Source organism: Suncus etruscus, chromosome 17, assembly GCF_024139225.1.
Source record: "Suncus etruscus isolate mSunEtr1 chromosome 17, mSunEtr1.pri.cur, whole genome shotgun sequence".
Lineage (NCBI taxonomy): Eukaryota > Metazoa > Chordata > Mammalia > Eulipotyphla > Soricidae > Suncus > Suncus etruscus.
Window position 1 is genome coordinate 30,658,775 of NC_064864.1, and position 14,710 is coordinate 30,673,484.

At 45.2% G+C, this 14,710-nt stretch overlaps 1 protein-coding gene across 1 annotated transcript; it reads right to left on the bottom strand.

Moving 5' to 3' along the window:
- Positions 1–774: 774 nt before the first annotated feature.
- GDF10 (growth differentiation factor 10) lies at positions 775–12,810 on the bottom strand. The gene is made up of 3 exons (XM_049790691.1): positions 12,334–12,810; positions 3,078–4,003; positions 775–1,346 (listed from the first exon to the last, which is right to left on the bottom strand). The coding sequence occupies exons 1-3, from the start codon at positions 12,653–12,655 to the stop codon at positions 1,155–1,157; spliced, it is 1,440 nt and encodes a 479-aa protein (XP_049646648.1). The 5' UTR covers positions 12,656–12,810; the 3' UTR covers positions 775–1,154.
- Between the last annotated feature and the right edge of the window lie 1,900 nt (positions 12,811–14,710).

A 14,710-nucleotide genomic window follows, 5' to 3' on the forward strand; every position in this document is an offset into this window, starting at 1 on the left:
CTGAATCAGGGAGGCATAGAAATGGCAGTTTCTAGAGCTGGAGAGAGAAACAAAAGCATGTGAAGCTGGCGTTAGGGAGTTTGGCTGTGTCCACCTATAGCCATCAGATGTTATGCTGATGGAAATCAATAAATACTTTAAAATAGAATAATGACATTATAAAATAGAATAATGACATTATGGGGCCTGTGCTGTGGCGCTAGAGGTAAGGTGCCTCCCTTGCCTGTGCTAGCCTAGGACGGATCACGGTTCGATCCCCCGGTGTCCCATATGGTCCCCCAAGCCAGGAGCGATTTCTGAGCACATAGCCAGGAGTAACCCCTGAGCGTCACCAGGTGTGGCCCAAAAACCAAAAAAAAAGAAAAAAAAAAGAATAATGACATTACATTTTCTAAGATACCACTGTATCTTTATTAGTTGTCCATAAAACACATAACATACACAATCTATAGTATAGAAAGAATAATTTACAAAAATATAAAAATCTTGGTTATTTTTTTAGTATCCCAACATGTTATTTCAATACGCATATTTAAGCAACTTACACTTCATCAACATTATTATTTCTGTGAATGGTTTCAACACATATTTCTGTGAATGGCTTCAACAAATTTATTGCTTCTGAATAAAATATATATTAAGAAAAGAAACCATCATTGTTATAAGTGCATAATGTACATATAAAAGCTTTTTCTACAGTGGTTTAAAGAGAAAATCTGTGTATATATGTATACACACACACTCACACACACACACATATAGTGAAGTCTTGGGTTCCAGTTTCAATATGAATCCAAATTGCTTTAAACCAATTATTTAAACAACTTCTTTCCACATAAAGGGATTATTGCCCTAAGCCTTCTCTGAGGTGATAAATTGATGATAGTAGTGGTCAGCCAAGGCTGATTCCAGATTCCTTCAGAGTGTTAAGATTCATATCAGCATTTAGGGAGTTATGATGTAACAACAGAAGTCCACAGTACAATGTTCTAGAGAAAAGATCTTTGTGTAGCCCAGAAAGGTGATGTGTAGTTTCTGTTCTGTTTTTCAGGTCTACCCTTCATCAAGCCGCCATTGCAGAAGGGCCTCGTGGGTGCTGAATTCTCGGGCAAAGGCTGGGTAAGAGACTTCCTGTGACCCCAGAGTGGCTCTTCTTACCGACAGGCACATGTTTCCACTGACATGTTGGGATACACTTTGAGGACCACATTCCGGTTCTCATCCAGGAAGAGGACCCCAAGGGAGTTCATCTTGTCAGGAACACAGCAAGGCTCTGGGATGCCAGGGACAATACCCACAGCCCTGACGATGCTCTGGATGGTAGCATGGTTAGACGGGTGGACAATCTGTAAGGCAGGAAAGGGGTCTGGTTATCTGGGCATCCTGTCACCCCCAATACACACAAACATATGTTACACATTTGTATACCATACAAATACCATACACCAACACCACCACAGCATCTGTGTATCCATGGGAGGCCATAGGAAAGCCGTCAACCTTGACGAATAGAGGGTATCCTCTATTTGTTTCCTTGGAAGTCTGCCACAGTCCCTGGAAGTCCCTGGAAGAACTCAAGCTCTCCGTTTGTTGGGACAAGTCCTAGCTACTACACAGCACTGGCCACTGGAGGGCACCAGCGCGTCACACATCCCAGAGGCAAGCCTGGAACTGGGACAGGGATCTGTCCAGACTCCAGAACAAAGCCAGAGAGAAGCTCAGCTGGTTGCATTGAGCCACAGCTGTCCAGGGTTTACCATCTGAGAAGCAGAAGCATGCTTTCTGGGTGGCAGGCTCTTAGCACTGTAATGATGGTCAGTGGGTGGGGTTCTACACATTTCCAGTCAGTTTGACTTGGGAGTCTCAGATGCCATTTCACAAGCAATCATTCTTTTTTTGTCATATCAGATTTTTTTGGTGGGGAGTTTAACCTTCATTTTATTGGGGGAAGAAACTAAAGCTTAAAGTGGTTTAAAGTAACTTGACCAAGACTGTCTAGTTAGATAGCAGCTTGACTTGGAAGCCAGGCTCCCTGGGAGAACACAATTTCTCTCAAACAGCTTCTCAGAAGGTTTGAGTGCTGAGTTCCCATCAGCATTTCCCATGTGATGAACAGGATTTACCTTTGGTCAGAGTTGTACTTACAGCATAAAGATGAGGAAAGCCCCTCATTTGCAAAGCAGTCAGGTAGACAGCAAATCTGGCAAGTGCTAGGTCAGCCAGCTGAATTGAAGCCTGGGTTTTCTGGGTTTTCCAGAAGATACAGTCTCTGTGCCTGACACCTCCCTTCCTTTTCTTAATGCATGCATGGCGTTAGAAGACCCTGAATTCCCAAATAGGTTAATGTTGTTTCATTCCTGGGGTTGGGAGTTACTGGCTGGCTAACATTTGAAGTGAATTTATGCACTAATTTCCATTCTTAGAGAGGAAGGCATAATCCGGAACTCAGCAGAATTGCTGAGTAGAGTGGAATGTGCTATTTGCCTGGGGGCCCACATCAACTAGCAGCCAGCCGCCACAGGGCAGAAGGGACCAAGTCATCTTCCAGCCCAGAGGGAAGGTGTGAACAGAAACCCCAGTATCAGCACAATTAACGAAACACTCAAGTTGTGTGTCCTGACAGCTGTGGCACCATAAGTACCCTCAGCCTTTGAGTGAGGGGGGAGGAAAGAAGAAAGAGGTAATACCATATTGGGAAGCCATGAATTCAATATTTGTTCTAGTAACAGAAGCAAGTTCACAATAACAGAAGAAACAAGAGTTTCCTGGTAGGAGGAGGGGACTTGGGAGAACTTGTCTTGTTCCAGAGGATAATGTCTTTTTGACCTCTCTACAAATTTGTTATGTGGATTTTCCTTTCAAAAAGAAGACATGTTCTACTTTAAAGTTCAACAAACTCATGGTGGTCAAAAATGCAATGAAATCACATCAATCCCCCAGGCTGCAAGGTTGAGGAGCTCAGTGTCCCATCCCACTGCTGCCCACCCAGATGGAAGGTATCAAGAGACCTATCTTACAGGGACAAGACCAACAAACACGAAGCAAGTCCCCAGGACTCGGACTCATTGCTTAAATACCTTGGGCATGGGGAACTCGCAGGCTCCGGCGCAGTAGTAGGCATCAAAGGATTTGGGCGAGATGATCCACTCATTCCACCCAATGTCTGTAAAGTCCACCTTCAGATACCGCCTCGAGCAGACCCGTGGCTCATTCCACTGCTTCTTCCGGGCCTTCTGCATGGTTTTCTCATCAAAGTCTAGTACTGGTGTGGAAGCCAAAAACTGCTCCTGACCCTTCTTTCTGCGGTCCTTACGGCCAGGCCGGGACTTCAGTGCTCGGAATGGGCTGGGCCAGAGTTCATGTTTGTGGTACTGCTGGGGATGGGGCTCATGGGCTGGTTTCTCATCCAACCCTGGCAGTTCATTGTTCTGAATGGGCCCATTAGCCTCTGTAGCTCGGCGCACTCGGGGGTCTATCGAGCTGTTAGGGGCTGCACTAGACTCTGGATCTCCAGTCTGGAAGGGGTCGTATCTCTGTAGTGTCACTGCCACACTATTGGGCTCTGAGATGGCCAAGTCATTGGCATAGATGAGGATGTAGGGTGCAAGAAGACTGGTCCTAGGTAACCCCAGGCTTTTCTCTCCAGAATCCAGGTGAGCAGAGAGGAGCAGCTCACCATCTTGGCGGGCAGCCTTTACAATGGTGGAGATGTCCTTGGCCTGCCACAGGCCCTGCAGTGGAGGTACCAGAGCTATGGCCCCCCGAAGTAGCCCCTGTGAGGCTGTGTTCTGAGAGAGGCTGTGGAAGAGCAGGTGTTGGCGTAAGTGCGAGCCAGGGGGATGCAGGCGACAGGATGCATTCTTGGCCCGCTGTTTGCAGGTTGCTTCACGTGCCTGGGGCCACTTGGGGTCTGAGTAGAAGTGGAATGTGGCTGTGAGGATCATTTCTGAGTCCTGTATAGAAGTCAAGTTGAAGAAATACACAGCTTTCTGGTTGACCACTTCTGTGAGGAAAGGATAGATCACAATCAGTTGGGGTCTCTTCTAAATGGGTCTCAAGGCTCAAAGATTCCCCTTCTAGAGCTGGGATGAAGGAAGGAAGCCCATTCACCAAGCATTTACAGGTTGCCCCATTTTCCAGACTTAGGTAATTCTCACATTAAATTGAAGAATTGGGTTAAAGAGGCTGGAAATTGTCAATCCCTCCAATGACACCCCTAAAAAACAAATCTAAACAACAACAACAACAACAACAACATCAACAACAAAAATCACTACACCAAAAAAAAAAAAAAAAAGAACTGTATAGGTACTCAGACCTCAGGCACCTAAAGCTCCTATTCACTCACTATACACACTGCAGCATCTCTCAGGTAGTAAACACCCAATGGTGTTCATTTTCTTTAAGAATTTGGGAGCAAGTATTTCAATGGCTTTAGTGGGGTCCAAATTTTGCTGAGAGCAAAGTACTCCTATATCTGCACTGTATTTCTACTCATTTTAGAATGCAGCTTGTTTTGGGGCTCCATCCAGTGCTGTTCATGTTCAACTGTAGTTGGCTTGGTGGGTGGAATTCATTCTTAGCAGTGCTTTGGGACCAAGTAGTATTTGGAACTGAACCCAGGTCTCCTGCCTGCAAAGCATATACTCCAACTTATACTGAACGCTCTCCAGACTTGCTGTGATTTCTATTCTCCAGGCACCTGATGGTCACTTCTCTTAAAGGAGATACCATTTGGCTATATATTTCTATTCACTCAAGTGAAGGTTTTTCCATACAAGAGTTATATCAAAATTGCACTCAACCAAAGCCTGGTGGTTTTCCTGAAGCAGAAACCAACTTCAAGGGCCATATTCTTCAGACATCACATTTACAGTTCTGTCTCTGTAGCCCTGCAGTGGTTACTCCCACTTCCTTCTCACCTGATCTACCAGATGGGCCCTGGGCACCAGAATGATTATCTTAGTCTGTATCCCAGGATGGCTGCCTAGTTCCAGGCAGCAAGACTCCTGTGAATGGACAAGTGTATTTCAAGGTTTATCCATCATTTCTGAGTAGCCCATGATGGGGATGTTGCAGAATAGTAGGAAACCAGAGCTATTCTGGGTCCTGTTGCTAGTGGCCTTCTGTGGGGGTGACATAGGGAAAAGAGCAGAGTTCCCAGGGTGCAGGGTTTGTTTCTGGAGGTAGCGGTAGAGTAGATCCAGGACTTTCCAGATGCCTACATGCAGCTACTGTGAGGCTAACACCTGCATTCTCAGGATCATCTAGGTGTCAAAAATTTGACACGAGTCCACTAACTCCAACATATAGGCAATCAAGTCACTAAAGTTTGCACCAGTCCTTAGAACAAACCCACAAGACCCACAAATCCACAAGGTATTGAAACCCCTGAAGGTATCAGTGAGCCCCATCCCCATGTCCAGCCCCAACATGCACACTCACAACATTATGGAACCATCTTGAGATGCATTCAAATTTGGTTTCCACAAAAACTGTGGTCACAAGTGTGACTAGAATCTTTTGAGACTTCCCTGATCACAGTCCTCATTCCTCAGAGAAGTGACTCAGAGTCTGGAATCAGATCAGTACCTTTGGAGTCTAGCTTTCTGTAATTTAGGTAAGCAGGGCTGAGGGGTGAAGGTAAGAAAGAAGATGAGGGATGCTTATGTATCTGCAGAGTCTGTAAGTTGGCTAAAAGTTCACCAAAAATTTAAGCCCCACAACCATCCTCCAAGCTTGGTAGGACCCTCTGCTTCAAGGGTTCCACAGGCCTGCAGAATGTTTTGGATTTCATTTTCCTTATCTGGTTCAGAGAGACAAGAGAATTTCTAGCCCATTTGACTCCCTGTAGATTTAAATCATTAGCACATGGAATATGTCGGGCACAAAAGTACCCTCAAATGTCTCCTTTCTACCTTCTTCTAGAGGACCAAAGTTGGTAGAACCCAATCCCCATCCTCAACTAGGACTCACACATTCGTTCATTTAAACCTCTAAGCTGTGACCCAGATAATGCGGCTGATGTGTGTGTGTTTTGTAAATTCATTCTGCCAACAGATTCTTTGATAAGAAGCACTGAGCATATTTATGACTCCTTCCAGAGATTTGAATCCTTGCAGCAGGTTTTATGTAGCTTGGAAACCCACATCCACTGGCTAGAAGAAAAAACTGGGGAAGCAGAGAAGGCTACCCAGAGAGAAGCTTAACAAATCTCCTTTAAGGTATGAAGTAAAAAATGAGAGGTGTTATAAAGGAGAAGTGTAGTCAACACAAGATAGCAACTTTTGTCCAAGAAAGGGGCTGGAAGAATGGGAAGAAATGCCTCAACGGGCTTGCCTGCAGATTGTCCCTGCACAAGGCAGAGGAGGAGAGAATAAAAGATGTTGCCCCATACATAGGACAGGGAAGCCATGTTATATACTCAGAGCATTATACTTAACTCCTAGGTCAGGAGGCTGTTTTTCCTTGGTCTTGAATGCCTTTGGCTACTGGGATGGTTCATTCCTTACTAGGCAGCTGTTACATGAAGGTGTTCCCTGCTGGGATTGAAATGAGCTGCCCTGACCTGGGCTGGCTCTGCTCTCTCTTCCTGAATATGTGTTCTTCCAGAGCTCCAGTCTGGGGCCTGAAGCCATATTCACACACACAATGATCCTCCCTCCCTCCTTTCTACACTCCCCTTACAAAATTCCCACCCTCCTCCACTATCTAAGGTCTCCTGCTTCTCTTCGCCTAGTAAATATTTAAGAAGTTCCTACTCTGGATCAGTATTGGGCTGATCAGGGCTTTCAGGAAGTGGACACAGAGACATGTCTAGTGAGGAAGCATATGCTCATGCAGTCCTCTGAGTTTCTCAGAATGAAACTGTCCAAGTAAGCCCTGCTGTGTTCTGGGAATAAGCCATCCCAGGTCTTCACTGCCTGTGCATAAAATTCTACTCCTAAGGCCAGACTGGACCAGGCCTGCCTATCTCTCCGATCTCGCTGCCCCAGAACCCCAGCCTACCTGTAGTTCCCAGGAAATGTCTATCTCAAGGCTAGTTCTAAATTTCACCTTCTGCTCTCATTATTCTTCTTCAGGGTCTATGGCTAGAAGAGCAGCCCTGTTGATCCCCTGCTTCATTTGTCATCATGTCACTTCCTGATATCCTGATCTATAGTCCCTTCTTGTTTAACTTTCTTGTGTCCTGCCTCCCAAGAACACATACAAGAGAATGTGTAGTTTGTGTCCTTTTTGTACACAGCTTTATCCTGCATCCTTGTGGGAATTCTGTGAGTGGCACTAGCCACTCAGAAAGAAGTGATGGGTGGCAGAGGTCTTGGTCACTTTAGGTTATAACTGGCAGGTTGATCAAAGAGATTCTGAAAGTAGTCCAGAGAGCCTTGTTCTTTGGAAGATGCAACTACCATGCAAATTGGAAACCGACTAGCAGGATCTTTATCAGTTACTTTCCCTTGAGTCTCAATTTTTATCATCTTTAAAATAGGATTTACATTATTTACTAGTTGTGGAGCTCCAGGCTGCAAGCTTCAAGCATGCATACATATTTGACTTTTTAGTTTCATCATAATGACAGCAGGAATGAATGATCTATCTATATATGAACCTAAAGATGGAACTACAGAGAAGCTTTGATCTTGCTGAACCAGCGTGATATACACAGAGGGCTGACTGATCCTAAGCTTGTCACCTTATGTATAATCATGACCTGCCTGATAGTAAATTCACCAAGGATTTTACATAGCAAATTGCAAGTCATTATTAAATTTGCATGTTTTTAAAATTCTGGCTATCTGAGGAAAAAATACCCTTCCTTATTTAGATCAGTGAATCTCTCTTTTTTTTCTTTTTTGGTTTTTGGGCCACACCCGGCAGTGCTCAGGGGTTACTCCTGGCTGTCTGCTCAGAAATAGCTCCTGGCAGGCACGGGGGGACCATATGGGACACCGGGATTCGAACCAACAACCTTAGGTCCTGGATCGGCTGCTTGCAAGGCAAACGCCACTGTGCTATCTCTCCGGGCCCCAGTGAATCTCTTTTTATGGATCTTTGAAATCTCAGAACTATATGCAGATAATTTTTCAGTGCATTCAGCCTCCTTTCTGAGGACAGTAGAGATACAGGAAGAAAGGAAACCTTCTATCCCAAAGGTCCCAACATAACCTGTTGGTCAACCATCAATCTCACTAGAACTGCAGACACATCTGTCCATAAACAGAATTCAGGTCACCTGGAGATTTGTCCCTTGAAAGATCTTCTCTTGAAGAGCTCAGAGGGTAATCAGAAAGAGAATATTGGACTGAGATTCAAACATAAACACATGCTGGAAGCGAGTGCTGGACATCCAGTGATGCTACAGAGACAAGAACCGGCACATAATGGTGTTCATGTTCATGTAGCCTCCCAACGTCAACTGATGAACCGTAAGCTAGTTATGGAATTTCTCGGTGCCTCTGATTCCTTTGCTATAAACCAGAGAGAAAATTTTAAGATTGCAAGCTCACTTTCAAAGATGATACACAGTGCCTGGCACTCAGCATAGTTCAGGTCACATTGTTAGAGTGACATCACTAGCTACTATTTCTGTCAGAGTCACTCTCTTGCTTTCTGTCTTTGCACCCAATGGGAGGACACCTCCTCAATTTATTAGGTGCTTGAGGATTATCACCACCTCTATTCTTTCTTACCTCTAACCAGCACCTGTTACTAAGGACTGCAGTCTATTTATCCACAACCTTCCTGAAATTTTCATCCTTCTTTTGTGTCCACAGAGGTCCCACAGCCTGGGCTCTATCTAGTCATTCTTAGGTTCACATTGAAACATCAAAACACTTTCCTATGACTGTTGAAAGGTCAATGTTCTTTCTAGATAAAAACCCTTAATAAATCACTAGAAAAAGACAATATGAAAGGGAAAATTTCAGACTATGTCAAGTTAATGAGGTTAAAACAAAAACAGTGCAGGATTGGAAAAGAAATATAACTTCAAATGAGGAAAAATAAGTTTTACTCATACGTTGAAAATATGCTCCTATCAGGGTACAAACTAGAACTCCAAATATCTATTAGGTATATCTGTACATAAATATATGTGAAATATATTTATAATATTAGCTATATATACTATACTATATAACAATATATTATCTTTGGTTAGGTGTAAGTAGGAATAACAACTTTGCTTTAATTTTCTATGATTCATGGGATTTTCCAAGTTACCGTAAGTGTATCTTTATTTATAATCTCCCTTCTTCTCCTCTCCTTCTTTATTCTTCCTCCTTTACCCCTTCCATTCATTCCAATATATTCTTCTTCCCCTTACTTTGTAAACTACATTGCACCACTGCTACAGGCAAACTCACAATAGTCAAGGCTCTTAATATACTGACTGTGAACCTATTTGTGCCTCTACCAATCATTTCTATCTCTTGCCTCTTTCTTGCATTATTTCCTCCTTAGAACCATTTAAGCCACAGTTCCTAGCACCCAGAGAATTTCTTTCCTTTTACATGTGGCTAAATAACAACTGCTCTTCAGAGCCTGCCTGAGGCCTATTCTGCCAAGGCTTCATGGTCCTTCCCCTGCTGCATCAGTGCTAACCCACCCGGCTCGGGCAAAACACTCCAGGGCTTTGTCACTCCACCTGTCCCATTGTCCATCATCATCTGTTTACTTCTACAGTCCTTACCAGCTCATGAGCTTTACTAGACTGGGTCAATAGTCTATGCATTATTATGTCACCTACCTATTAATATACCTTAGGGAAATGAAGTGAATGTGACCCAAGGCATTTTTTAGCAGATGGATATGCATTTTTATTTTCATTTTAGAGATAAAAATGTCAAGCTTGGAGAGGTTAAATAAATTGTCTAAAATTGCACAGGGGGATGGAAAGACTTGGATTTAAACACAGATTCTTGTGATTGGATAACCCTTCAGATCTGACTTAGTGACAGAAACTATTTAAGCAATAGGACATGACACTAGAAGCAGTCAGAAGGAAGAAGAAACTGGCTCAATAATAGGTGATGCTAATGAATTGATGCTTCCACATGCCCAGTACTGTTTTTAGGGAGAACATGTATTAGATTATTTAATACAGCTCAAGCTTTTGCTCAAGACAGAGAAAGCCTTTGGGTCTTTCTAATTAAACTTGCAGCCTATACTAGGATCATGAACTATGCTGCATAGAGGCAGGCGAAGACCACTGAAGTCTGGGCTATGGTGCATGATGCCTTCTTTGTGCAGGAAGAGATGTTGTAATACAGAGCACTAGAGGCCACTATCATAAAACACACAATGAGCCAGGACCACAGTTGAAGCCTTTGACTCTGTGCCTCATGCAGAAGCCAGATGATTCCTGCCCACGTTCAAATCTCCTCACCCCTGGATCTGAGTGAAATCTGAGTCACATTTGAGGGCTAGTAAACACTGGGTGTGTGAACCCCTTAAAGCAATCAAGGGAGAGAATTAGAAGTAAATTCTTAAGGACTGGAGCAATAGTATAGATGGTAGGGTGTTTGCCTTGCTGGTTTGATCTATATGGTTCCCCAGGCCCAACTGAACTGATCACTGAGAAAAGCTGTATGGATCCCAAAACAAAACCAAAAAAATAAATCTTCATAAGACTACTTAGTGCTCAGCACAAGACCCACTTCCCAGAACACATCCAAGATCAGAGAGGTAAAGTAGTGCATGCCTTCAGATATAGTCTACAATGGGTGGAGTTGGGACTATTTCCAATAGCTATCAAAAGGGTCAGAGAAGGGGAACTGAATTTGTGCCAGTGCAGTATAGATTGTATCATTTTGAAAAAAAATCAGAGCTGTTTACTCTCTCTCCTAAATCTCGAGTTCAGTTCAGATGGAAGAGGAAAGAGGGAACCCAAAGCAAGGGCAGCATTAGGCTGGCCCATGAGAGGAAGCGCACCAATGCTTCGACCTCCAACAACCACATCAGTTTCCTTACCTGGGGAAGAAGATCAGATCTTACATGTGTTACTTCCTCTTCTCTTTATTGCAAACCACTGGGAAGAGACCTATAAGCCTTGACTATTGTGTAGAGGAGCATACTCATCTATATAGGTTCACAGAACTTTAGAGATCAGCCTAAGATAAACATGCTGGATAATTCTTCATTGGCTGACTTTACTAAAGATTTCCAGAAATGGGCTCTGGAGGACAAATCAAAGATGTCAAGCACCATGTAGTTAGATCTGGTTGGACCAAGAAGAGTGTTCTAGTGAGCCTGCTCAATAGACAATAGGAGATTAGGGTTGTATATTTGTGTGTGTGTGTGTGTGTGTGTGTGTATGTGTGTGCATGCGTATGTGTGTGTGACATACTTCTCAGTAAACAGTTATGTAGAGGTCAAGTTTTTCATGCCTGCTTCTGAGGCCATGGATGTTACTTAACAATAAAAAGCCAGTTGTGAGCAGGTGACAATCCCAGGTTGTCTGGCTTATGTTGGGCTTGTTTCTCTTCACATCTGGATGAAGCTCGAGGGCTTCAGGGGGTCTCCACCCACATTCTCAGCATGACATTCTGGGACTATGAGTAGTCTCCATGACAACTAGGGTCTTCCCACCAGCCCTGCCACCAGTTGCCTCCTCACTGCTCAGCAGCCTGGAGAGATGCCCCAGTCTGAGAGGCAGGCTGCTACTGACATTAGTGCCAGGACACATTCTGGGAGCATGGTAGAAAGGCTTCAGCAAGTGGCATCTGTCCAGCTCCATGCAAAGTTTGGGAAAAGAGCTGGGACAAGGACAGGAGAGGGTAAAGATGCCCTCAAACCACAAGCTTCTGAATTTCCATCTATACCCTATCCTTCAATGCCACTAGCCAACAGGTTTCAGAGACATACAACCCTGGTCTAATCTCAGCCCTCTCTTTTCTCTGAGCTACCCAAATCTCTGCCTTGGGCCTCAAGTCTGGTAGTAGTATCACAGTTACCCCAGACCACCTGATCATGCCCTCTTCCATCTCCAGAGTCTAAGCTACTGGATCCCTGGCATGGCTCCTTTCCCCAGAAGCAACCCTGCTCAGCCTCCTCCACCTTGTGCTTACCTGGAATGTGGGGAAGTTCGACGTTGAACAAATGTGCCATCCTCCCAAGCTGGACAGCACTCCAGGGGCAGAAACCACTGGAGGCTCCTGACTTGGCACAGAGGGTTTGAGGAACAGTTTATGAAAGCGAATGAAAGAGTCAGTGAAGAGAAGGAAGAGAAAGGTGGGTGCTATGGTAATGAGGATGGCTAAAGTGAGAAAAGGGGAGAAGAACCAAAATTCTCCAACCCCCAACCCCTCAGATTCCAGAACTTCTTCCACTTACCCAAGCGACCCCGGAAACTGCGAACTGTGTTGGCCCCTCCAGGCCTTGTGCCCCTTCGGCTGTACTTCTCATAAAGCCTTAGCATGTGGCCAGCGACCATGTCTTGGTCTCCAGGGCCCAGAGAGGCGGCCGCTTCCATGTCCCCGTGGGACCACTGGGAGTTCTTGTTTGCAGCCAGGCCACTGGTGACCCCAGACCAGGAGGACTGAGCTAGGGTCTTGTGGCTGTCACCGGCATTCCAAAACAGCAGCAGCAAAAACAGCAGAGGCAGGAGAGGCAGCCACTGGGGGCCCAGGCTGTTCCTAGAGGGGCCACGGGCCATAGTGAATGGGGTGAAGAGAAGGAATGGGAAGAGAGAAAGAGAGTGCGGGCGCTATGGGGTGCGCAACCGAACCGGTCCAGCGAGACGCGTGGTCTCAGCAGCTGGGCTCTAGGTCCAGAGAAGGATGAAGGAGAAGGATCGAGTGAGCATCCAGCCTGCGCCTCCGAAGCTTCACTGGGCGATCCCAGGGACTTTAGTGCCGAGCTGAGCCCAAGCCCGCGCGCTGCTACATCTAGCGGACTAACGGGGGAGAAACTTTGCAAGTGTGCAGAAAGCCTAGCCCTGCGGGTTCTAGGGGGGCGGGGAGGGGCGGGGTTGCCCGAGGCGCCCTCGGGGGTGAGGGGGATCGGCAGAGTGGCCCTTGCCTGGCTGGACCCCGCGGGACCACACCGCTGCAGACACGGTCGTCCACTTCGGTGGGCATGCGCCCGGGTGGCGGCGCGCGCGCGCCGGAATGCGCCCGGGAATGTGGGCGCCCGAGAGTGTGGGCGGGCGGCGTGGGCAACGCTCTCCCGCCGAGAACCGGACACCCCGGATCCGGACCCGCTCCGGTGGGTCGGCGCCACAGCCTGACCAGGTCTGCGCGGGGGCTGGGCGACCTTTGGAGGAAGGCTGGCCGGAGAAGCCCCTGCAAGGGTTAGAGGCTTCTCTGGTTGCTAGATGACAGCTCCTCCTCCAGGACCCGAATGGGGATGTGTGTGTGCGCCCGGTTGCCCAGTGGCTTCTGAGCCAGTGTGCCTAAAAGGCAAGGAAGGGCGAGGGTGGGCTGGGGAAAGGGAGAAAACTCTGGGCAGACGGTATTTGAGAAGAAAAATCCTAACTCCCAACTTCCACCAGGGTAGGGCCTCTGGAACAAGCTCCTGATAAAAATTCAGAATTAGATTGAGCAGCTGACCTTTTGATTGGAAGATTCACATTAATACATTAATGTCTTTTCTTTTTTTATTTTTTATTCCTCTTGGCTTTTGGGCCACATTCGGTGTCGTTCAGGGATTGCTCCTGGCTATGCGCACTGAAATGTCTCCTGGCTCAGGAAACCATATGGATGCCGGGAAATCGAACCCAGGTCCGTCCTGGATCAGCCGCGTACAAGGCAAATGGCCCCATTAATGGCTTTTTCTTAATCTTTGGGCTAGTCATGTTGAAAGTTGTTCTGGAAAAAAAAAAGGGGGGGATTCGTTACAAATAAGTGAAGATTTCACAATAAAGTGATAAGATGAATACAGTGAGATGAGGTGATCTGCTCCAGAGTTACTCAGTTTAGTACAACAGAGCAAAGGACTCTGGTTGTTCATCAGGTTTTTATTTTTTTTTGTTATTTTTTTTTTAACAAGGTTTCTTGTTCAGGGATAGAATTTCAGGGGGGTTTGAACTTGGCTGCAGCAAGATTACATCTTACTTTTAACTAATCTACAACTAAATTTTAGCAATTGCTTTAGGTCTCCAATAGCCCCGTGTGTAAACTGAGTCTTCTTTGTGGTATCAAGAGATATTTCCCATAGATGTTTTCACATCACCTGGGACTTGTTTCCAATTTCTCAAAATCCCACCCTGATACCTGACCATTTTAAAATTATACTAGACGCTAGGCCCCGTGCTTAATTTAATTTGATGATCTACTGAAAAAGCATATGCAATATTGTTTGCAAAGTCATAAAAAATATTTTGATAACCCATCCATTTTTAGGAAGGTGCCACGGGCTTCTCCAAACTGCTAAAGATGTTCAAGGCCAACTCCCAAGTTTAAGAGTGCTTCTGTGGGAAAGCAAGAACCTTCTCAAACCCATCTCCTTCCAATGCAGTTTTGAACATTATCCATGTTACATATCAAAGGGCTATTTACGAACTTAGTAAATTTGTGTTCTCTGAGCCAAAACAAATTACTTTTCTTGGAGAGTTCACAAGGTAATAATTGAAAAATCATTGGGAAAAGCGTCTGTAGAGGTATAGACACAAACCCATTTGAAATTAAAAGAAAAAAACTCTTGCAATGTCATATTAGAGGTCATCTTTAGAGTCAGGATATAGTTTTTGGAAAACTAGAGAAAAATCATT

Coding starts and splice junctions, on each gene's coding strand:
- GDF10 (XM_049790691.1), bottom strand. CDS start 12,655: ATGGCCCGTGGCCCCTCTAGGAACAGCCTGGGCCCCCAGTGGCTGCCT. Junction 4,004..12,333: donor CAGTTTCCGGGGTCGCTTGG/GTAAGTGGAAGA, acceptor CTTTCCTCACAG/AAGTGGTCAACCAGAAAGCT. Junction 1,347..3,077: donor GCGAGTTCCCCATGCCCAAG/GTATTTAAGCAA, acceptor CCTGCCTTACAG/ATTGTCCACCCGTCTAACCA.